Raw genomic sequence first — 23,771 nt, forward strand, 5'->3', positions numbered from 1 at the left:
ACTCCTGACCATGTGATCCTCCCGCCTTGGCCTCCCAAAATGCTGGGATTACAGGCATGAGCCACTGCACCCGGCTGCCGTGGTCAATTTCAAACGGCCATATTGATGTCACTGAACCTGGAGTTGGGAAGACTTTCTGGTAACACACCTTTGTATTCTGTTTCCGATATACTGAGAGAGTATCCACAGATAGCCAGAAGAGTAAAGATGACAATAAAACAGTAAAATAATCAGGAAGTAGCAAGTTTTAAATATTTGTTTTTTAAACAATTTTATTGAGATATAATGAACTTAAATTGTATGGGTTTTTATCCTTCACCTTAGAAGGGATTCAGTTGTGTATTTTTAAAATATATATTTTGATGTTTTTATACATCTTACATTCCCAAAACCAAATGTTTCTTCCAGCCCTATTCAGTTTATCCTTTGCAACATAAATTACTGATAGAAAGACATATTCTGTCCTTTGTAGGGGCTATTTTCAAATATGTCTATAAATGGAAGACATTATAAAACCTGATGAACCCTTTCCCAGTCTTCTTTTTTTTTTTTTTTTTTTTTTTGAGACAGGGTCTGTCACCCAGGCTGGAGTGCAGTGGTGGATTTATCATTTTGTGGTCATTCTTTTGTGGTCATCCTTTTTCTTCTTTTTCACCATTAACTATCAAGCAATTCATGGTGGTTCTTGTTTCATCTGTTCCTATGTGGATTTATAATTACAGATATTTCATTAAAGACATAAAGTCTTCAGATTGCATTTCTAAAATTTAAGGACCCTTTCCTAACTACAAGATTAATATACAAAATAAAAATGTATATGTGTACAAAATTATAAATGTTTTATATACGTACTGAGTCGTATCAACTGCTGCTTATTTAAGACAGATTGCTATCAGCATACAAAATATATTTGATGTTTAGTAGGTGTGTCTTTGAGTTTGTTAACCTATATGTACTGCTTCTTTAATATTTATGTAACGTTACTAAACTGCTTGTACATTAGAACTTCCCAGATTGTTGATTTGGCTTATTAAATCTCAGATTCTGTTCAGTGTGTTCACCACTCACTCTGCTCTCCAGTATTTCCTGTATACTAGATATTGGTGAAATGAGTGATTAAGATCTGTTCCAAATGGACAGGTTTATGGTGGTGACAAACCTGGAAACAATGTGTCCTTTGCTACCACATGAGCAGCCTGGAAATAAACATTACAGGTATGTGTGTGCTGGTTGTGAGACAGGTGTGCAGTGGTGACAGCACAGCCTAGCAACATACACACACATCTGTGGCATACACTGACAGATGTAGGAAACTGGCACCCCCCAGCACAGCCTGGAGCCATATGTGTGTGCCATGTCCACAACAGAAAAGATGTATAACAAACCTGAAACATAGGCAGGTACACAACACGCAAGGGACCTGTGAGACGGGATGGAGATACTGACACACCATAGCAGTCTCCACAGAGACTTGTGGGAGAGACGTGTGCTAGGGACAACCAAAAATCTGATGTGTGGGGCCAGGCGCGGGGCTCACGCCTGTAATCCCAGCACTTTGGGAGGCCGAGGCGGGCGGATCACGAGGTCAGGAGATCGAGATCAGCCTGGCCAACGTGGTGCAATCCCATCTCTACTAAAAATACAAAATTAGCCGGGTGTGATGGTGCACACCTGTAATCCCAGCTACTCAGGAGGCTGAGGCAGGGGACTCGCTTGAACCTGGGAGGCAGAGGTTACAGTGAGCCGAGATCGCGCCACTGCATTCCATCAGAGCAAGACTCTGTCTCAAAAAAAAAAAAAAAAAAAAACTGATGTGTGGGTCACAAACACAATTGCAGTATTTCTATGGGCCAATTGTGAAGAGGCAGGCACAACCTGATGTGATACTACTACTCCCTACACCCCTCACTGCGTACTAGAGGATGTACTGATGAGGGAACTGGTTCATACCCCAGCACAACCTGGAAATGCACATGTCTGAGCAGATTTGACCTAGGAAGGAGAATATGATGTTTATGGGCTTTATAGGAGGGTTCAGCCCAGATTCAGCCAGTTTCAGAAGTAGTTTGTCAAGTACAGGTGGGAGAAGGAATGCTCTTGGGGATTAGTACTCATTGTCAGTCATTGATTTTACACAGGGCTGGGGAGGAGCATTTGGGACTAAGGACACCTGCTAGAGGGATTGAGAGGCGAAAGCCAGAGATACACGATGGTCATGCTGGACATTCTCAATTCTTCATCTTCTCTCCCAGTGTCTGCAGTAGTGACTGATAACTGAGTGACAGTTCAGTATGGTGTGGAGGAAGCATCCTATGGCGGTGTTTAGATGGAAGACCGAAAGGACGCTAGGAATGAATCATTGCATGTGGTTGTGAGAGAGCGATGTGTTTGGAGTGACACCAGGGACCCTGTTGGAGGTGTTCAGGCAGTGGCAATGCTGACCATGGGAAGCAAGTTTGCGGGGAAGGCCTTGAGGACCCAAGTGGCAGTGTCCCAGTGTGGTTACTCATGTTCTGGGCTTAGCAGACTTGGCACAGACTTGGCAGAGAGGAATCTGCCCAGAGTCTCCTGCATTTCCAGTCAGAGGAATAAAGGGACCAAGGCAAGCCAACCCAGTTCAGTGTCGACCTCAGCTGCTTGTGTGAGAAACACTCACCCCAAACCCAAAGAATGGACTAAAAGGCATGAAGAACAGCAAAAGTGAGAGTTTCATTAATAGTTTTGCAAGATCAGGGGGTCTGGTGTAGGCAGGCACATCTAGGGTAGTAACAACAGGTAATTTATCTCCTTGCTCTCAAATCCCTCCTCCCAGTTACTCATTGGTCAAGTACTATGGGGTTACAATCTTCCCAGATGTCGTCTAAGTTTCATTATCCCCCTTATAAGGTTAAACCCTGGTCCCCTTCCCTGCTTAAGTTTTGATTTTCAATAATGAAACTTTCTTCCCTTTTATGGCCTGAACCCTCCTCTACATTCTGTGCACCTATTGTGACCTTCTAGGCGCATGAGCCATGCGGTTTGTTACATTTGCAGGCTGGCTGTCAGTCCTTAGATTTATCATGCCTTGAAAATGGGCTATTTAAAATATTTTCTCACACTTGGCAGCCGTGGTCGTGTATGGATGTTGCTTGCCCTCTCTGAACTGCAGATACATTAAGAGACAGGAATGATCATTCCTCTCTACTCTTTTTGGGTGGAAGGAGGAATAAGTAAATGAGGTAATCCTTAGGAAGCTGGTCAATATTAGCTCCACATGAAAACAGTAGTCTTGGCCAGGTGTGGTAGCTCACGCCTGTAATCCCAGCACTTTGGGAGTCCGAGGCGGGTGGATCACGAGGTCAGGAGTTCGAGACCAGCCTGACCAACATGGTGAAACCCCATCTGTACTAAAAATACAAAAATTAGCTGGGTATGGTGGCGCGTACCTGTAATCTCAGCTACTCAGGAGGCTGAGGCAGGAGAATCGCTTAAACCCGGGAGGCAGAAGTTGCATTGAGCCGAAATTGCACCATTGCACTCCAGCCTGGGTGACAGAGGGAGACTCCGTCTCAAAAAAACAAACAAACAAAATAGTAGTCCTGATTGTCAGCATCCAGGGAAGTGTGCACAGTGCCGTGGGGAGCCTGAGAAGGGCTCTCAGAAGAGTCAAAGGGAAATGGGGTCTGGCACCAAGCACAGACAGAATAGAAAGGTAGTGGAGCTTGATTCCCCAAGACCCTAGGTCCTGCAGTCTGGGTTTGAATCCAGGATTCCCTATTTCTCTCCATGGGTTTATAAGGAAGTGACATACTCTTGGGGGCTTTCTACTCCTGTGCAAGATGGAGATAATGAGTGGACCCATCCAGGGGCATGAAGATGATGTACAGAGCTGAGGTTTACAGAGCATGGGTCAGAGAGGGCTTCATGCATAGCCACTGTTGTGGTGGTTGGCAGCTGTTAGGGTTGTGATTGCCCTCAACTCATGAGGGGAGGGGAGATTCCTTTGGGAATGGGGACCAATGAGGAGAGGGGGATGGAGATATTTACAGTTCAGACCCCATTTTCAAGGGCTGCAGGTCTCCCTCACCCACCCCATGTATTTTGCTCATCATACCACTGGGCTCCTGGCCCAACCAGCTTCCAACCTGGCTGTCCCAGCCAGGAGGTCCTACGGGGCCACAAGGCCCAAAGATGTGAAAATATCCAAACTGAAACAGAAAAAAAAAACAAAAAACAGAATACTACCAAAAAGTGTGTTCTGGAAAGAGAGGCAAAACTGAGACAGAAGCAATATCTGTTTAGATAATCCCAGAAAATTTTCAAAAATTGGTCAAAGGTATAAAACTCTGCATATCTCAGAGATAACAAATATGAAGAAAACCACACACATACGTATTTTAGTTAGCAAGACTTCTAAGAAACAAAGCCAAGGACAAAATATTAAAGCTGGCCAGGGCTGAGGATAAACACACTGCTTTCAAAAGAGCAATACTTTGAGCTTATTCCTCGGAAGAAATGATGGGAGCCAGACGGCAATGGAAGGATAACTTTTTTTTTTTTTTTGAGACTGAGTCTGGCTCTGTCGCCCAGGCTGGAGTGCGGTGGCCCGATCTCAGCTCACTGCAAGCTCCGCCTCCCGGGTTCACGCCATTCTCCTGCCTCAGCCTCCCGAGTAGCTGGGACCACAGGCGCGCGCCACTTCGCCCGGCTAGATTTTGTATTTTTTAGTAGAGACGGAGTTTCACCGTGTTAGCCAGGATGGTCTCGATCTCCTGACCTCGTGATCCGCCCGTCTCGGCCTCCCAAAGTGCTGGGATTACAGGCTTGAGCCACCGCGCCCGGCCTTTTTTTTTTTTTTTTTTTTTGAGGCGGAGTCTGGCACTCTTGCCCATACTGGAGTGCAGTGGCCCGATCTCGGCTCACTGCAAGCTCCGCCTCCTGGGTTCATGCCATTCTCCCGCCTCAGCCTCCCGAGTAGCTGGGACTACAGGCGCCCGCCACCTCGCCCGGCTAGTTTTTTTTGTATTTTTTAGTAGAGACGGGGTTTCACCGTGTTAGCCAGGATGGTCTCGATCTCCTGACCTCGTGATCCGCCCGTCTCGGCCCCCTAAAGTGCTGGGATTACAGGCTTGAGCCACCGCGCCTGGCCAGGATAACTTTCATGTGCTGTGAAAGAACACCATTCTCAACCTGGAATATTATGCCCACCTTAAATGTTCTTCAAAAATGAATGATAGGGCCGGGCGCGGTGGCTCAAGCCTGTAATCCCAGCACTTTGGGAGGCCGAGGCGGGTGGATCACGAGGTCAGGAGATCGAGACTATCCTGGCTAACATGGTGAAACCCCGTCTCTACTAAAAATACAAAAAACTAGCCGGGCGTGGTGGCGGGCGCCTGTAGTCTCAGCTACTTGGGAGGCTGAGGCGGGAGAATGGCGTGAACCCGGGAGGCGGAGCTTGCAGTGAGCCGAGATCACGCCACTGCACTCCAGCCTGGGAGACACAGCGAGACTCCGTCTCAAAAAAAAAAAAAAAAAAAAAAAATGAATGATAGGTAAACATACTTCAGAGAAAAAAAAAATCTATAACTAGCAAATCTACTCTAACAGAATAATAAAGGGAAGTCTTTGGGCAGAAAGAAATAGTGTGAGAGGGAAATATAGAATTCTCTGAAGGAATGAAGAACAACATAAGCAGATAACAAAGATAAACATCAGTAAATATTAATTTAATACTGGTTTATACTGTCAATTTAATGGCAGTCAAATTGGGAACCCATACCCCCAGAAGGATGATGGTTCCTATTTTTCCAAATCTTCAAATAACTGTTTCCCCTCTACAGGAGAAATGCTAGACTTTTGTTCATACATTCTCCTACTGAATAATGAAGACTAAATTCTCCTTTGTGGAGACATAATGAGTTAAAAGCACTCTATAGTAACCCTGGTACAATCACGTGACACAAAAGGAAGGGGTGTCCTTTAAAATTTTTTTGAAGCACTTTTTAAGTGCAAATATGGGAAAGACTAGCATCTCTAAGTAGTGACATTTGTCAGAAAATGTGTAGGGGAGCATTAAATCTGTAATGTAACTTTTCTAGACAGCAGAGCATGGTAAGTTTTGACTGCTGAGCTGCCCACAAAATGATCAGAGATTATTATTGTTAGAATAGGGGAAAGGAAAGTGATGTTTACTTAAGGAGAAGTAGCAGAGATTAACATAAATCAAAATGTATATATTAGATAAAGGTCCCTGAGGATAGAAGAAACAGAATCCATAGGAGAAAAAAAACACGCCATGTCAAAAATACTAGGCTGGGCGTGGTGGCTCACGCCTGTAATCCCAGCACTTTGGGAGGCCGAGACGGGCGGATCACAAGGTCAGGAGATCGAGACCACGGTGAAACCCCGTCTCTACTAAAAATACAAAAAATTAGCCGGGCACGGTGGCGGGCGCCTGTAGTCCCAGCTACTCTGGAGGCTGAGGCAGGAGGATGGCGTGAACCCTGGAGGCGGAGCTTGCAGTGAGCCGAGATCGCGCCACTGCAGTCCAGCCTGGGCGACAGAGCGAGACTCCGTCCGTCTCAAAAAAAAAAAAAAAAAAAAAAAAAAAAACTGAATGAAAAACATTATGAATTGGAATCTCAGCTTCAACTGCCAATATCTACGTTGCAGAACTTCACCCAATTCAGTCTAGAAAACTATACAAACAATGTTGAGTTTACATTCTAGTGAGGGGGAAGAAAACAAGTGTATCCAGTAGTTATAAATGTACTAGAAAGTGAAACAGTAAGAACAGAGTGTGACTGGTGGAGGGAAACCTCAAAGGACATGGCATTTGAGTTTACCAGAATGATGGGGAACCAGCCATGAAATATGATCGTACTACTGAAACTAACAGATTTAAAATGCATGCTTTTGAAGATATGAGGCAATGTTATGAGATTTTTACCTGCCATAACTATTTTAATCTTAATAATAACGCTGTGAAATAAGAGCTATTATTGTCACGATTTCTCAGATGAGGAAGCTTGAGGCAGTGGAACTGGGATTTAAACCCAGGTAACATGACCAGAATCTGATATTAACCACTATGTAGTCATGACAAACTTTTATGGTGAATGGTTAAACACAAAGACCCTGAGATACAAAAGACGTGGTTTAAAGAAAGAATGCATTTACTATGCCATATTGTGATATTTAAAACACACATGCACATCCTTTGAGCTTCTGAATAATATGGAGTGTGTCTTGTCTTGCCCATAATAGATTCTCAACCAAGGCTCTTATTCACTACTTCTTACTATTTTCACAGCTATACTTTTCAAGTTTAGCACATGTACTGCATCCACTTGGTGAGTATCTTTTTATACCCAGTAGGTAAAAAGTATTTATATACAGTAGGACTATTACATTGAGTAAAATTGCAAGCTATTTGATATGGTTTGGCTCTGTGTCCCCACCCAAATCTCATCTCGAATTGTAATTCTCACGTGTTAAGGGAGGGACCTGTAATCCCCACGTGTCAAAGGAGGAAGGTGATTGGATCATGGGGGGCAGTTCCCCCGTGCTGTTCTCATGATAGTGAGTTTTCACAAGATTTGATGGTTTTATAAGGTTTTGGAAGTTCCTACTTTGCTCTCTCTCCTGCCACCCTGTGAAGAAGGTGCCTGTTACCCCTTCTGCCATGATTGTAAGTTTTGTGAGGCCTCTCCAGCCATGCAGAACTCTGAGTCAATTAAACCTATTTCCTTTATAAAGTACCCAGCCTCAGGTAGTTCTTTTTTTTTTTTTTTTTTTTTTTTTTTGAGACAGAGTCTCGCTCTGTCGCCCAGGCTGGAGTGCTGTGGCCGGATCTCAGCTCACCGCAAGCTCCGCCTCCCGGGTTCCCGCCATTCTCCTGCCTCAGCCTCCCGAGTAGCTGGAACTACAGGCGCCCGCCACCTCGCCCGGCTAGTTTTTTGTATTTTTTAGTAGAGACGGGGTTTCACCGTGTTAGCCAGGATGGTCTCCATCTCCTGACCTCGTGATCCGCCCGTCTCGGCCTCCCAAAGTGCTGGGATTACAGGCTTGAGCCACCGCGCCCGGCCACCTCAGGTAGTTCTTAATAACAGTGTGAAAACAGACTAATACACTACTGCTATAAGAAACACACTCGGCCAGGCACGGTAGCTCACACCTGTAATCCCAGCACTTTGGGTGTCTGAGGCGGGCGAATCACCTGAGGTCGGGAGTTTGAGACCAGCTTGACCAACTGGAAAAACCCCGCTCTACTAAAAATACAAAATTAGCTGGGCGTGGTGTCACGCGCCTGTAGTCCCAGCTACTCAGGAGGCTGAGGCAGGAGAATCGCTTGAACCCAGCAGGCGGAGGTTGCAGTGAGCCAAGATCGTGCCACTGTACTCCTGCCTGGGCAACAAGAGCCAAACTCCATCTCAAAAAAAGGCCAGGCGCAGTGGCTCACGCCTGTAATCCCAGAACTTTGGGAGGCCGAGCCAGGTGGATCACGAGGTCAAGAGTTCGAGAACAGCCTGGTCAACATGGTGAGATCCCCGTCTCTACTAAAAATAAGAAAATTAGCCAGGCGTGGTAGCAGGTGCCTGTAGTCCCAGCTACTCGGGAGGCTGAGGAGGAGAACTGCTTGAACCCGGCCGGTGGAGGATGTAGTGAGCCGAGATTGCGCCACTGCACTCCAGCCTGGGCAAGAGTGAGAATCCATTTCGAAAAAACAAACACAGGCCGGGCGCGGTGGCTCAAGCCTGTAATCCCAGCACTTTGGGAGGCCGAGACGGGCGGATCACAAGGTCAGGAGATCGAGACCATCTGGCTAACACGGTGAAACCCCGTCTCTACTAAAAAATACAAAAACTAGCCAGGCGAGGTGACGGACGCCTGTAGTCCCAGCTACTCGGGAGGCTGAGGCAGGAGAATGGCGTGAACCCGGGAAGCGGAGCTTGCAGTGAGCTGAGATCCGGCCACTGCACTCCAGTCTGGGCGACACAGGGAGACTCTGTCTCAACAAAAAAAAAAAAAAAAAGAAAAAACAAACACAAAAACAAAAACAAAAAACACTCATTTGTATGGTTAGTTATTTTTCACCTGTACTTCTAAAACAATTACAATTCCTAATATAATCTTACCACCTGTGGTGCTACCCTATGGAATTCAGGGTATCAAGGCATACAGGACCTGGAGAACAGATTTCCCCCACTAGCACTGAACACAATGCAATATTCCTTGTGAACAAGAGAACAATTTCATGTTGCTTTCAGAAGCACCAAAGGATGTCATAGTAACTGCTGCCTACTCAGGCTGACCTCTGTGGCATCCAGGATATAAATTAGGACAATACCCTGTAGTTTTTTCTTGGAGGCCTTGAATAGCAATGAAAACTAGACTCAAACTAGAGAGAGAGCTATATTCTGCCATCCTACTGTCCCTGTCTCTGTTGAGCTACACAATGGGAATCTCCAAAAAAAGTTATTCACCCCTTCATGTTAGCAGAACCCAACTGTTTTGTTAGCAGAACCCATACAGTGACTAGAACCCCCAAGATTAATAAGGTCTTTATTATTGTACAAACCAAGGCAGTAAGAGGCAGGTGGTTCCCACAGTTGGTGATTTGGAGGCTGGAAAACTCTATCAAGAGTCATGTGACACCAACAATATCTTGAAATATGTAGTCCTTCTTTTCAGGTCACCAGCAGAGTCCTCTGGGCCAAACCGGGTCAGGTCCATGGCCTCACTCATCAGAAAGGGAAACAAAAAAGAAGGGAATAAATGCTTAGGCTATTTACAAATTCCTCCCATGAATGGGAGAACACCAAGGTTCACTTACCTGAATACACTGGGGTGGGTGAGTGGTGCACACTGGTGGTCACTTGCCAGGTGGTAGAGGTAAAATGGCTTCCACTATAGTATCAGCAGAGACATACATCTGACATGGGCCCTGGGCGGGGCAAAAGGTGCAATGCAGTTCCCACATACCTGGAATTTATGCAGATGTTCAGATAGAGGATGTTTAATTCAGGCTGATGCCACCCTCATAAGGGATCTCCTTCAGAACTGTTATATCAACTGGACATCCCTACATATCAAAAGTGTCTTCCCTTGTGCATTCTGTGGCACTCAATGAGATACAGCCTTCAGCTGAAGCTTTCTCACATTCACTGTATACTCAAGGACTTTCTCCAGGGTGCTAACAGATTTTCCACATTTGCCACTCAAGGCTTTTATCGACTATGAATTCTCTGATGTTTAATAAGGCTGGAGTTATGGCTAAAGGATTTCCCACATTCAGTGCACTCATAAGGCTTCTCCCCAGTGTGAACCCTTCTGTGCTTAATGAGGCCGGAATTTTGAGTAAAGGATTTCCCACATTCACTGCACTCATAGGGTCTTGATCCAGTGTGAACTCTCTGGTGTTTTCGGAGACTGGAGCTGTAGGGAAAGAACTTCCCACATTCACTGCACTCATAAGGCCTCTCCCCAGTGTGAACTCCCCGATGTTGAAGGAGCGCAGACCTTTGGCTAAAGGATTTCCCACATTCGCTGCACTTATAAGGCCTTTCTCCAGTGTGAACTCTATGATGTTCAATGAGGCTAGAGTTTTGGCTAAATGACTTCCCACACTCGCTGCACTCATAAGGCCTGGATCCACTATGAACTTTCTGGTGCTTTATGAGACTGGAATGATATGTAAAGAACTTCCCACATTCACTGCACTCATAAGGCCTCTCCCCAGTGTGAACTCCCCGATGTTGAAGGAGTGCAGACCTTTGGCTAAAGGATTTCCCACATTCACTGCACTCATATGGCCTTTCCCCAGTGTGAACTCTCCGATGTTTAATGAGGTTAGACTTGTTGCTAAATAATTTTCCACATTCATCACATTCATGAGGTCGTACTGCAGTGTGAACTCTCCGATGCTGAATGAGACTAGAGCTTTGCCTAAAGGACTTCCCACACTCTCCACATTCGTAAGGCTTTTCTCCAGTGTGAACTCTCCAATGGTCATTGAGGCTGTAGCTTTTGCTAAAGGATTTCCCGCATTCACTGCATATGTAACATCTTTCTGTAGTGAGTGTTCTCTGCTGCTGAACAAGTGTGTGTTTATGGCTGAATGCTTTTGTGTACTCTCCACAGTTGTAATGAGTTTTTCTTCTGTGACTGACGGCCCCACCGTCGCTTCTGCTATTTGATTGCTCCCCAGTGTGAGTGGCCTGTTGATGGAGAAATCCCAACTTGGCCAGGAAGTCCTTCCCAGCTTCTCTGCAGGTGGAAGGCTCCCCTGACACATGGAATGTGCAGGTCTTCACAAACAAGGCTGTGCCCACATTGCTTCTGAAATGTTTTTCTCCAAGGTGCTGCTTCGGGTGATGAACATCTGCAATGAAATACAATTACTTCTCACATGCCCCACCCCTATATAATTTCTGCCTATGATGTGTCCCCTTGGACCCAGCCAAGAGCAAAATGTCTCTCAAGACCAAGCTACACGTCTCACAGTGGGGGCCTTCTGGGGAGAAAGACCTGCCTTGGAAGTCCTGAGTTGGGTCTCTCCTTCTAAAGAAATGCTCTGCTCAGAAGATGCCTCCTCATCCACCACTCTGTGCCAAAAACCTAAAAGCAAGAAATGCAAGTGAAGTGCACATTAACTATGGTGGGAGGGGGCAGCCCCTATACAACTGTGTGTATGACAAACTCAGGAACAAGTCCATGGGATTGTTTGCATGACAGTAGAGTTGGGTTCGGGCTGCAGATGAGGCTGCATAGCAATTCTAGACTATAAAGATTACGAGAATGGGCTGGGTGCGGTGGCTCATGCCTGTAATCCTAGCACTTTGGGAGGCCAAGGCGGGCAGATAAACAAAGTCAGGAGTTTCAGACCAGCCTGGCCAATATGATGAAACCCCATCTCTACTAAAAATACAAAAATTAGCCTGGCGTGGTGGTGGGTGCCTGTAATCCCCGCTACTTGGGAGGCTGAGGCAGGAGAATCGCTTGAACCTGGGAGGCGGAGGTTACAGCAAGCCAAGATTGCACCACTGCACTCCAGCCTGGGCGACAGAAGGAGACTCCGTCTCGGCCGGGCGCGGTGGCTCACGCCTGTAATCCCAGCACTTTGGGAGGCCGAGGCGGGCGGATCACGAGGTCAGGAGATCGAGACCAGCCTGGCTAACATGGTGAAACCCCGTCTCTACTTTAAAAAACTACAAAAAACTAGCCGGGCGAGGTGGCGGCGCCTGTAGTCCCAGCTACTAGGGAGGCTGAGGCAGGAGAATGGCGTGAACCCGGGAGGCGGAGCTTGCAGTGAGCTGAGATCTGGCCACTGCGCTCCAGCCTGGGCGACAGAGCGAGACTCCGTCTCAAAAAAAAAAACAAACAAACAACAAAACAAAAGATTACAAGAATGTAGGAGAACTTAAGAGGTAAAGGCCACAACCATGAGGTATCACAAAGAGAGAGGCAGGGTGTAATACTAAATCCTCTGAAGGCCGGGCGCGGTGGCTCAAGCCTGTAATCCCAGCACTTTGGGAGGCCGAGGCGGGCGGATCACAAGGTCAGGAGATCGAGACCACAGTGAAACCCCGTCTCTACTAAAAATACAAAAAATTAGCCGGGCGCGGTGGCGGGCGCCTGTAGTCCTAGCTACTCAGGAGGCTGAGGCAGGAGAATGGCGTGAACCCAGGAGGCGGAGCTTGCAGTGAGCCGAAATCGCGCCACTGCACTCCAGCCTGGGCAACAGCGTGAGACTCCGTCTCAAAAAAAAAAAAAAAAAAATACTAAATCCTCTGCAAACAACTTTTGCAGAAGCTTATCTGCTGGTGACACTTGAGTGCTGTGTAGAATAGTATATGCAAGCCCAAGGAAATATGACTGCAACGCAGCAGCTGGCCTTCAAGGACTGTTTAAGAGTATGTGCAAGGACGGGCGCAGTGGCTCACACCTGTAATCCCAGCACTTTGGGAGGCCATGGCGGGTGGATAACGAGGTCAGGAGTTCAAGATCAACTTGGCCAAGATGGTGAAACCCCATCTATAAAAAAATACAAAAATTAGCTGGGTGCAGTGGCAGGCACCTGTAATCCCAGCTACTCAGGAGGCTGAGGCAGGAGAATCGCTTGAACCTGGGAGGCAGAGGTTGCAGTAAGCCGAGATCACGCCACTGCAATCCAGCCTGGGTGACAGAGTGAGACTCAGTCTCAAAAAACAAAACAAAAAAAGAGTATATGCATATCTCATGACGTACTATGTAGAGACTAACGTTGGAAAGAACTGCAGATGTAGCAGTGAGAAAAACAGGTAAAATATGGAGTCCAGAGATGTGAGGATTAGCCCCAGGCTGGATGTTAACAGCAGAAGTGACAAGTAGAGCTGACATGTCAGCAAAATGTCAAGAATGGTGAAGGGAAACCGGAAGTGAGCTGTGACCACTGGCATTGGCACCAAACTGCTCGCCAAACAGAATAGGTTGCTGCTATGATACGGCATCTGGATAATGTAAGTACTAAGGGAAGAAAGAACAGAAGAGCAGCCTGCACTGTCCCACAAAAAACTCAGCACATGACAGCCCACAGGAAAAACACACACACACACAAATACTACAAAGAAAATTTCAGAGGAATACTTTCTAAGAAGAGTCCATGGTCTACATAAGTAGTGACCATGTCAGTGACAATAACCCCTGGCATAGGCAGGCATAATGAAATGCCAGCTACGGGATGGAAGTAGTAGCTGGGGCACACAGGATCCTCAGATCTGGAAAAAGTCACCCAGACATGGAGGGGACAATCAAGGTGGGATGCACTTGGGTGACTGCAAGACTGCAGACTCTGCATCCTTCCCTGTGAGACTGTGGGGAGACAGGTATGGGGGCTCCTCAAGGAGAGGAGAAGACAGTATGCACACCTTAGTCTTACACATTAGTCTTACCAATGACAGAACTATGCAGGGAACTGAGAAAGAAGCAGAGCCCATAGTCTTGTCATGAGAAGGACAGACCTGCCGATAGGGAAAAGAGGAAGGGCACAGACTAGCTAAGGGCACAGGAATGGGTAAAAGAACCTTACCTAGGGAGGTTAAAAGAGCCAAGTTCTCCAGCATCACATCACGGTACAGGCATCTTTGAGCCTCATCAAGGAGACCCCATTCCTCCCAGGAGAAGTGTACGGCCACATCTTCAAAGGTCACAGTGCCCTGCCACAATGGGAACAGATGAAACCACCAAGACCCCCTATCCCAAGGACCCACAATGCATACCCCCACATCTTTACCCCATGCCCATTCTCTTCCCAAGCTCCCCAACGGAGAGGAGAAACCAGCACATGGATAAATAGGCATCTAAGCTGGGGGCCTGGCATGGAAGGATCCATACTATCACATCATGAAATCCCCCGGAATGTCCAAGGTCATCTAAGTCTCAATACCAGAGCCCTGCAGCTGTCACTTACTCCCTTTCCAGATGCACATCATTCTTCAGAATACACATCCCTCCTATCTCCAGACACCATAGCCCCAAGCCCAGGGCTGCTACCTCACTGCCCACACCATAGGCATCTCCCTGTTCTTACCCCCCGTGTCACTGTTTTAATCTCTTCCCCTTTACCCCATTAGTGAAGGCAGGATTGCCACACTAGGGTTATGGATATGGCCAAATACACAAAACCTGACACTAGAAAGATGATACAGCAGCAGGGCACGGTGGCTCACGCCTGTAATCCCAGCACTTTGAGAGGCCGAGGTGGGTGGATCACGAGGTCAGGAGTTCAAGACCAGCCTGACCAATATGGTGAAACCCCATCTCTACTAAAAATACAAAAATTAGCTGGGTATGGTGGTGGGTGCCTGTAATCCCAGCTACTTGGGAGGCTGAGGCAGGAGAATTGCTTGAACCCGGGAGGCAGAGGTTGCAGTGAGCTGAGATTGTGAAACTGCACTCCAGTCTGGGTGACAGAGCGAGACTCCGTCTCAAAAAAAAAAAAAAAAAGATGATACAACAGTTTATTAATCATATGTCCATAGAACCTGGGAGATGAGGACAACATGTACCACACAGGGTCACATGGGGGGTCTAGTCCAGAAAAAAAGTGAATAACCAAAAGCTGTGGAATGCAAGCACTTTGAAAACAAAAAGATCAAGTGCCCCTGGTTCCCACAATGGGCTTCTTTGGAAAACTCCATGGCCTGGTAGGGAGCTGAAATCTGCTACAAAGTGATAGGCAGAAACTGTGCCTGGTCCCCTTGATAAAAAGAGTTGTCTGTCTGGGAGAAGGGTAGGGAGGGAAACTTGTACTCAGGCCATTTGATGTCACCCTGATTTTACCAGAGGTCATACTGGGCCTTAATTTTAGACTTTACACCATAACTTAGCACACAGCATCGAGGATATGCTTGACAAATTCAAACTAGGATCTAATACTACCCTGGATCTCCCAGGGCATCCACTAGTGGTAGCAGCCCCAAATCCTATGAAGGCTCCCTGGCTGGCTCCATTTTTTGCCTCAGACTTAGGCCACACAGAACCACATGTGCATCTCAGATAACCATGGCCGTATTACACTTCTGTGATGTACTTGCTATCCCCTCGGCAGTGACAACCTTCTTCTGTCCACTTAACACTCAAAGACTAGCTCCACTGATCACCTGCCCGAGGCCAAGAGACTGTCACAGATGACCACATTGGCACCTGGCCTTATCCTCCAGGTTGAATTAAACACTCCTGGCCCCATCAAAGTTATCAAAAAATCCTGATGATTCCACAGAATGCCGAATAAGCACTAAGGAAAAAAAGGACAGCCATTTGCCTCAAATACACCTATGCCTCTGCATTCACCTTACATCCACTCTTTCCTTGAAAGCGTATGCCACCTGCCCAACTATCCTCTCCAAACACCCTACCTCCATAGCCACTAACCTCCCTTACCTCTGTTTAGAAAGCCCAAGAACATCACCCACTTACCCAACCAAAAGGCTTGGTTGGTCTTTAGCCCCCCACTCTGCCCTTCCTGACCAAATAACCTGTACCACCATGCCTAAAGATTAACCATTCTAGGCCGGATGCGGTGGCTCACGCCTGTAATTCCAGAACTCTGGGTGGCTGAGGCGGGTGGATCACCTGAGGTCAGGAGTTTGAGACTAGCCTGACCAACATGGAGAAATCCCATCTCTACTAAATAAATACAAAATTAGCCGGGTGTGGTGGCGCATGTCTGTAATCCCACCTACATGGGAGGCTGAGGCAGGAGAATTGCTTGAACCTGGGAGGCGGAGGTTGTAGTGAGCCAAGATCACACCATTGCACTCCAGCCTGGGCAACAAGAGCAACACTCCATCTCAAAAAAAAAAAAAAAAAAAAAAAAGATTAACCCTTCTAAATGTAATCCGCAGCTCACTCACCTTAGTCCACACAATAACCACCATATTTTGGGTGTCTCCATTCTGAAGCACTCCCCAGATTTCCAGACCTGGGTGTTCACCCACCTACTTAATGCCTACTTAATGTCTCTGAAACATCTCAAACTCTTACATGACCAAATAAAGCTCCTGTTGTCTCCAGTGAATATTACTGTTAATACCAACTTCTCCATCTCAGTTGAAGAACTGTGGGGGTCATCGCTGAATCCTGTTTCACTCCCTCGCTGTCTACATCAGAAAATTTAGTTGCCCCCTTTAAAAATTTGCATCCAGAATGCAACACATCTAATCAATGATTCTGGTTCATTACCCTGGACTGGCTGTAGCTTCCACTCTGATCTTCTTTCCTCCTCCCTCAACCCCACAGTCTGCTCTCCACGCTAACAGGATGGACCCTGTTAGGACTTTAGCAAGATCACCTCCCTCTTTTAACCCATACCTCCTATTACCTCCAGAATAGGTACCCAGCTTTTCAGGCAGCCACTGCAGTCCTGACTCCTTTCCCCTGCTCTTTGTTCCCAGCTAAAAGGAAAGAGATCTATGGTTTCCTCAAAAATCTCAGCTTAGTTTTACTAAGCACTTGCGCCTCCTGATACCAGTGCCACAGATAACCTTTCACAAGTTTCCACTGGCTGCCAAAAATGGGAACACCTCAGTATAACCCCTGCCATGGACTTAGAGCCCTGGGCTTGGAATTTCTCCAGGGCACCAGACCCAGGATTGGGGTAACAGCACTTAAGAATACTAGAAAACCACAATCCCAAGAACATGTGGGTGCGGGTGGGGGCTACTCAGGGACTGGAACACTCTCCACTTCCTGTGTGAGTTCTGTACGCCCTTCTACAACTAGGAGAACCAGCGAAAGAGGAATGCATCCCTGGTGAGGCTCGATGGGCTCAAGCCTCCCTGTACCCCTGCCTGGCCCTGAACTCAGGCTGGCTGTTTTACTTTCCGGCCTCAGTGCTGTCACCTCTTGCCAACTGCAGGGCAATGAAAAAAAGTTGCAGCCTCCCACTATCTCAATGTCCTCATCGCCCCATCGCTGCTCTTCCTGTGAACAGTCTTTGGAAAAGTTTTTAAACCCTAACATCGGGCGGGCGCGGTGGCTCACGCCTGTAATCCCAGCACTTTGGAAGGCAGAGGCAGGCGGGTCACTTGAGACCAGGAGTTCAAGACCAGCCTGGCCAAAATGGTGAAATCCCGTCTCCACTAAAAATACAAAAAAGTAGCCGGACGTTGTGATGGAGGCTTGTAATCCCAGCTGCTGGGGAGGCTGCGGCAGGAGAATCGCTTGAACCCAGGAGTCGGAGGTTGCAGTGACCCGAGATCGCGCCATTGCACTCCAGCCTGGGCTGGGAAACTCCGTCTCAAAGAAAAAAAAAAAAAAAAACTAACATAAATGGCGTCCCTCCTTTGTTCAAAACTCTCCGTGGCTTCTAGCGTCCTCACAAGAAAGGTACAACCCTAGGAGTAACTCTGCCTCATATTATTCGTTCCCTGCAGAAAACAGCTTTCCGAATTCTCCCGGCTCAGTCGCGCCTCCGACCTTTGCACGCGCCGGTTCCTCCGCCTGTCACGCCCTCCCACACCTCGTCACACGCAGTGTCAGAAACAGGGCCCCACCCACGAGCGCCTCAGTGTCCCCGACCCTGGGCTGCGGGGACGCGAGCAGGCTTCCCTCACTGATGGCTTTAGTGGGTGGGGGAAGGCGTGTGAGGCGGTGAGACGCGGCACTCACCTGAGCTGGCGCCCTCAGAGCGGCCGCTGCCATCAGACTCTGTGGGGAGAGCTGGGCCGGGAGCGGCGGGCGACCAGGGTAGGGACCCGGGGACAGGCCTGACGTGGGTCACCCAGGGCGGCGTCGCGAGGCTTAGACGCTTTCGTGCAGCAGGGACGACGACTCCCCTCACGCCTTCGTGGCCCCAACCCGGCGCTCTGCTGTCCCTGATCCGGTGAACACACCCCAGAGAAGCCAAAATGGCCGCCACGAAGAGGACCCCCCCCCCCAAGTCCCTCCCTTTCTTTTTGTGACTCTCGTGGAAAGTCGGTCTTCTGAGCTCTTACCGGCTTAGTAGCGTGGCGTTCAACGCAGAGCATTCTGTGTAATGTAGTTTCCACAGATTCCCGAGGTCGGGGCTGGGGACCCTCTGCACCAGCCTCTTGGAGTAAAAGTGAAGCTCCAGGGCGCTGGGCGATGAGAAATGGCTTATCCAGGTCCTCGGGCAGTGGAGGGGCTTCGCCCTTTCTTAAATGGGTTGTAATCAGACAGCGTATCAGAGGTGCCATCTGCAACTGATCACCCAAGTGTTTGGGGAATATTATTTCAAACTTCGTGAAGTTCAGCAGGCTCCCAGAGGCTAAAATTATTATCAGACGCTCCCTAAGGCTGCCAATCCAAATATGCAAATCATTCCATAGAGCCATTCAGACACGAAATATATCCACTAATAGAGAAGCTAATAAATATTACCATATTAAGTTTATTACTTTTTCTTTTCTTTTTTCTTTTTTTTTTTTTTAGACAAAGTTTCCCTCTGCCCCCAAGGCTGGAGTGCAGCGGCGCCATCTGGGATCACTGCAACCTCCGCCTCCCGGCTTCAAGCGATTCTCGTGCCTCAGCCTTTCAAGTAGCTGGGACTATAGGCGCACACCACCACGCTCGGCTAATTTTTTGTATTTTTAGTAGAGATGGGGTTTCACTATGGTGGTCCCAAACTCCTGACCCCAGGTGATCTACCCGCCTCGGCCTCTCAAAGTGCTGGGATTACAGGCATAAGCCACGGCACCCAGCCTCTATCATATTACATTTCAAATGTATGCACTCGGAAGCATTGAAGTCAGTCTGTGCACTCTTGGTCAGGGACAGGTGAAAAACTACTTCAGATAGTGGCATGATAGTGCCTCCAGAAGACAGAAGAGAAATGTTGGGTCACCTTGAAGCGGTAGTACAAAGGTAGAATTCTGTCTGTGATTCCAACAAAAAACATCTTTTGTCTGCATAGTCAATTATTGTGTCCAATTACTGTGTCCAGTCAGTAACTGTATCCAATTCACTGAGCAACACTTTTATCCATTTCATAATTCTTACTTGATATCTGAGATATATTCAATTCCTTTTTTTTGTTTTTTTGTTTTTTTTTTTGAGACGGAGTCTCGCTCTGTCGCCCAGGCTGGAGTGCAGTGGCCGGATCTCAGCTCACTGCAAGCTCCGCCTCCTGGGTTCACGCCATTCTCCGGCCTCAGCCTCCCAAGTAGCTGGGACTACAGGCGCCCGCCACCTCGCCCGGCTAGTTTTTTGTATTTTTTAGTAGAGACGGGGTTTCACCGTGTTAGCCAGGATGGTCTCGATCTCCTGACCTCGTGATCCGCCCGTCTCGGCCTCCCAAAGTGCTGGGATTACAGGCTTGAGCCACCGCGCCCGGCCTATTCAATTCCTTTTAGAAGTCTAACATCAATCTCAATAAAACAATGAAAGAAATGCTGCTTTGATAAGAGACAAAGGGGAGAGGTGCGACTTCTTAATCAGAAAGCCGGTGAAATGCACTTGAAGGAAGTGAGAGATGAGCCATGTGCGTGTTTTTAGAATAAATTCCAGGCAGAAGAAGCAGGTTACTAGAATGCCTGCATGGATGGAGACTTCACAGGGCTCTTCAGCATTGGAGGGCCTAGGGCTTCAACCCAGAAGGCCTTCATCTGCTTTGCTGGCTGCAGAGGCACTCAGGGTATATAGGTGAGAAATATCTATGGGATGGAGCTTGATTTCAGAAGAATTAATAACAGAAATTCCCAGTAGGGACTTTTATGTCCCTCTGGCTGCATGACCCAAGCCAGCCTAGCCATTTATGCCAGGTAAAAGACAGCTGTAAAGACACGGAAAAATTTCAGAGTTTAAGCAGCACATTCTAACTCCCACTGCCTTTCTTTGCCAAGAGTCAAACTAGATATCCAGATGTCCCCAGAGATAAGCATAAAATTGTACAATTTCAGCTATAAAGTATCTCTATTCTCCACAGTCATCCCTTTGTTGGCTGGGTATTTTTAATTACAAATCACTCCATCTTAATATTACCCTACATCATTTTCTCTATTTATAGAACAGAACAAACAAAAAGGGCAGCTGTCAAAATACTTTGTGTGCATTATTTGAGATGTGGGTATTGCTTCAAAGTATTTCAGAAAACGCAATAGCTCAGCACAAATGTGTTCATAATCATGCACAAGATTGGCAACTATTTTACCTCCTTCCATCATCAACTTTAAGAACAGTATCAATAGATTCATTCAATTCAAAGTTAATTCTAGTTCCTCTTCTAGCCAGTATTTTCCATAGATAGAACATCTTGTGGTTGTTTTAATTCAATTTCTCACTTTATTTTATGATCTATATCAATATTATCATAAGCTTTGTTTGAATGTGATGCCATAAAGGAATACCTGAGATTGGGTAGTTTATTAAAAATTATAATAAAATATATAAGAATATAAAATAAAAATATATAAGAGGGAGATGTATTTGGCTTACAGTTCTGCAGACAGTACATGAAGGAAAGTGCAAGTATCTGCTTTTGGTGAGGGCCTCAGGAAGCTTACAATTATAGCAAAAAGTGAAGGAGAGCCAGCATGTCACATGGTGAGGGAGGGAGCAAGAGAGGTAGGGAGGAGGTGCCAGCCTTTTCTAAACAACCAGATCTTGCATGAATTCAGTGAGAACTCACTCACTACCATGAGGACAGCACCAACCCATTCATGAGGGATCTACCCCCATGACCCAAAGACCTCTGACTAGGCCCACCTCCAACGTTGAAGGTCACATTTCAACTTGAGATTTGCAGGGAACATACATCCAAACCATATCAGAACCCATCAAATTAATTTTACCAAATACACCAGTATTACACCAAATAGCAGATAACATTATGAGTCTCATCATGATCATTACAAAATAAGTCAAAATTACAGTATATTCTCTACCTTTCCTCCAAATTGGGGTTCTTGCACGTATACCAAATATATATGTTTTTTAGACATAGGTTCTCACTCTGTCACCCAGGCTGGAGTGTAGTGGCACAATCATGGTTCACTGCAGCCTTGAGCTCCTGGGTTCAAGTGATCCTCCCACCTCAGCCTCCCAAGTAGCAGCTCATATACCATATATTGTCCTACAAAAGGGTTTAAATCCAGGGCCAAGTATCATCAAGAGAATTTATTTATTTTTATCTATTTCTTTATTTGACTCTCGCTCTGTCACCCAGGCTGGAGTACACTGGCACGATCTCGGCTCACTGCAACCTCTGCCTCCCGGGTTCAAGCGATTCTCTTGCCTCCACCTTGAGTAGCTGGGATTACAGGCACCCACCACCACGTCCAGCTAATTTTTGTGTTTTTTTTAGTAGAGACGGGGTTTCACCATGATGGCCAAGCTAGTCTCGAACTCCTGACTTCAAGTGATCCACCAGCCTCGGCCTCCCAAAGTGCTGGGATTACAGGTGTGAGCCACCATGTTCAGCCCAGAGAATTTAAATGTTCTTCTGAGGGCAGAGTAAATGCATACTGGGGACTATCCCGAATGAATGAAAATTGGCTTTGGTTTCCTAACGGAAAAGAAGGCATGAGCCAAATCTAGTACAGAATACTGATCTCTCTGAGCTTGTAGCACAGCTTTAGTTGTTGATGCCATATTAGACATAGCTGATCAAATGGAGGGACACCAATTTATCAAGTCTTCCATAATCTATAGTTAACTTACCAGATCCATCAACTTTTCTTCCAGGCCATCCTAGACTGAGGCTGGAGTGCAGTGGTGCAAATACAGCTTACTGCATCCTCAAACTCCTGGCCTTGAGTGATCCTCCCCTCAGCCTCCTGAGTAGCTAAGACTATAAGCATGTTCCACCACACTCAGCTAATATGTTTTCAATTTTTTTGTAGAGAGGCGGTCTCACTATGTTGCCCAAGCTGGTCTCAAACTGCTGGCCTCAAGTGATCCTCCTGCCCTGGCCTCCCAAAGTGTCGGGATTACAGGCATGAGCCACCGCACCCAGCCCATCCTAGACTACTAAATAGGGAATTTTAGTAATATACCTGCATCTAAAAGATGCTCAATTCAAGCCAACATTTATTTCCCCCCAGGAATTCTATGGTGTTATAAATTAATCACTTGAGTGAGATTAGCCAATTCTAAAGGTTCCCATCTAGCACGCTCAATTAAAACAGGACTAAAAGCAGATTTACATGGCATTCTATCAATTCCAATAATGCCTTATGGTAACAGTGAAGCAAAAATCGTACCTAATTTCTGTCCATAAATTCCTCTATAGACCATATTTCTCCCGCTGCAAGCCTTCTCTAGCTGTATCACTATATTCGTGTAATTATATTTCCTTTTAAGTTTACATTAGCTAATTAAGTTATTGCAACATCAGTCATCAATTGTAGTAAAGTTTTCTCACTGCCTGCAGACCGTTTACTTCATTCCAATGAAAGTGAACTTCAAGTCCCAGCTGGAGGTCATGAGACCTTAACCAGGCCATTGTCAAAGGAAATTAAATTTTGGGACCCCAAACCTTTTTAGCCAAGGGGAAAAGTCAAGCTGGGAACTGAGTTACACAAACTTGCCTCCACCTTTTGGTTCCTAAATAAAATGGCTACAAGATGAAAAGCTACCCACCTTCACCATATTTTGCCCACAAGGAAGTTACTGGTGAGCTGTTAAAACTTCACCATGGTGGCTGGGTGCGGTGGCTCATGCCTGTAATCTCAACACTTTGGGAGGCCAAGGTGGGTGAATCACAAGGTCAGGAGTTCAAGACCAGTCTGGTCAAGATGGTGAAACCCCATCTCTACTAAAAAAAAAAAAAAATACAAAAATTAGCCAGGTGTGGTGGCAGGTGCCTGTAATCCCAGCTACTCGGGAGGCTGAGACAGGAGAATCACTTGAACCCAGGGAACGGAGGTTACAGTGAGCTGAGATCATGCCACTGCACTCCAGCCTGGGGGACAAAAGTGAAACTCCATCTAAAAAAAAAAAAAACTTCACCATGGCAATGCAAATTGATAGTTTATCTTTACAGGTGCAGTCACCCCGGCCTGTCAGACACAAAATGCCTATCCGATTGTTCCCCTACCCCATTTCCTCTGTGTTATCTTACGTAAAATGCAGACTCCCCACATCTTTCTTTTGCCCCTTTTGTTTATGTGAAAACTGTGTGCTTCTCAATATCCCATCCTTTCTCCTTTAAATTTGGAGCCCTAAAAATCATCTTCGGAGAAAAGCATAGACTTGTCTCCCGGGTGCATCCTTAACTTTGGCAACTAAATCTCCAAAATGAGACTTGTCACTTTCTTCTATTGACATCATCATTCAGTCATAATACTCCCAAT

At 46.6% G+C, this 23,771-nt stretch overlaps 1 protein-coding gene across 6 annotated transcripts; it reads right to left on the minus strand.

Annotated features, from left to right (window-relative positions):
• Window positions 1-254: 254 nt before the first annotated feature.
• ZNF154 (zinc finger protein 154) lies at window positions 255-18,379 on the minus strand. Of its 6 annotated transcripts, none has more exons than XR_012428031.1 (5): window positions 18,130-18,379; window positions 14,048-14,174; window positions 9,815-11,362; window positions 9,560-9,717; window positions 255-700 (listed from the first exon to the last, which is right to left on the minus strand). XR_012428031.1 is itself a non-coding variant. In XM_005590547.4 (3 exons), the coding sequence occupies exons 1-3, from the start codon at window positions 18,160-18,162 to the stop codon at window positions 10,209-10,211; spliced, it is 1,314 nt and encodes a 437-aa protein (XP_005590604.3). In that variant the 5' UTR covers window positions 18,163-18,379; the 3' UTR covers window positions 9,527-10,208. The 6 variants fall into 6 exon arrangements, 1 of the variants encoding a protein (XP_005590604.3); XR_012428032.1 differs by having other exon boundaries at window positions 611-700; window positions 9,560-9,721; XR_286725.5 differs by having other exon boundaries at window positions 9,560-11,362.
• Window positions 18,380-23,771: the final 5,392 nt, after the last annotated feature.

The sequence above is a fragment of the Macaca fascicularis genome, chromosome 19 (assembly GCF_037993035.2).
Source record: "Macaca fascicularis isolate 582-1 chromosome 19, T2T-MFA8v1.1".
Classification (NCBI taxonomy): Eukaryota; Metazoa; Chordata; class Mammalia; order Primates; family Cercopithecidae; genus Macaca; species Macaca fascicularis.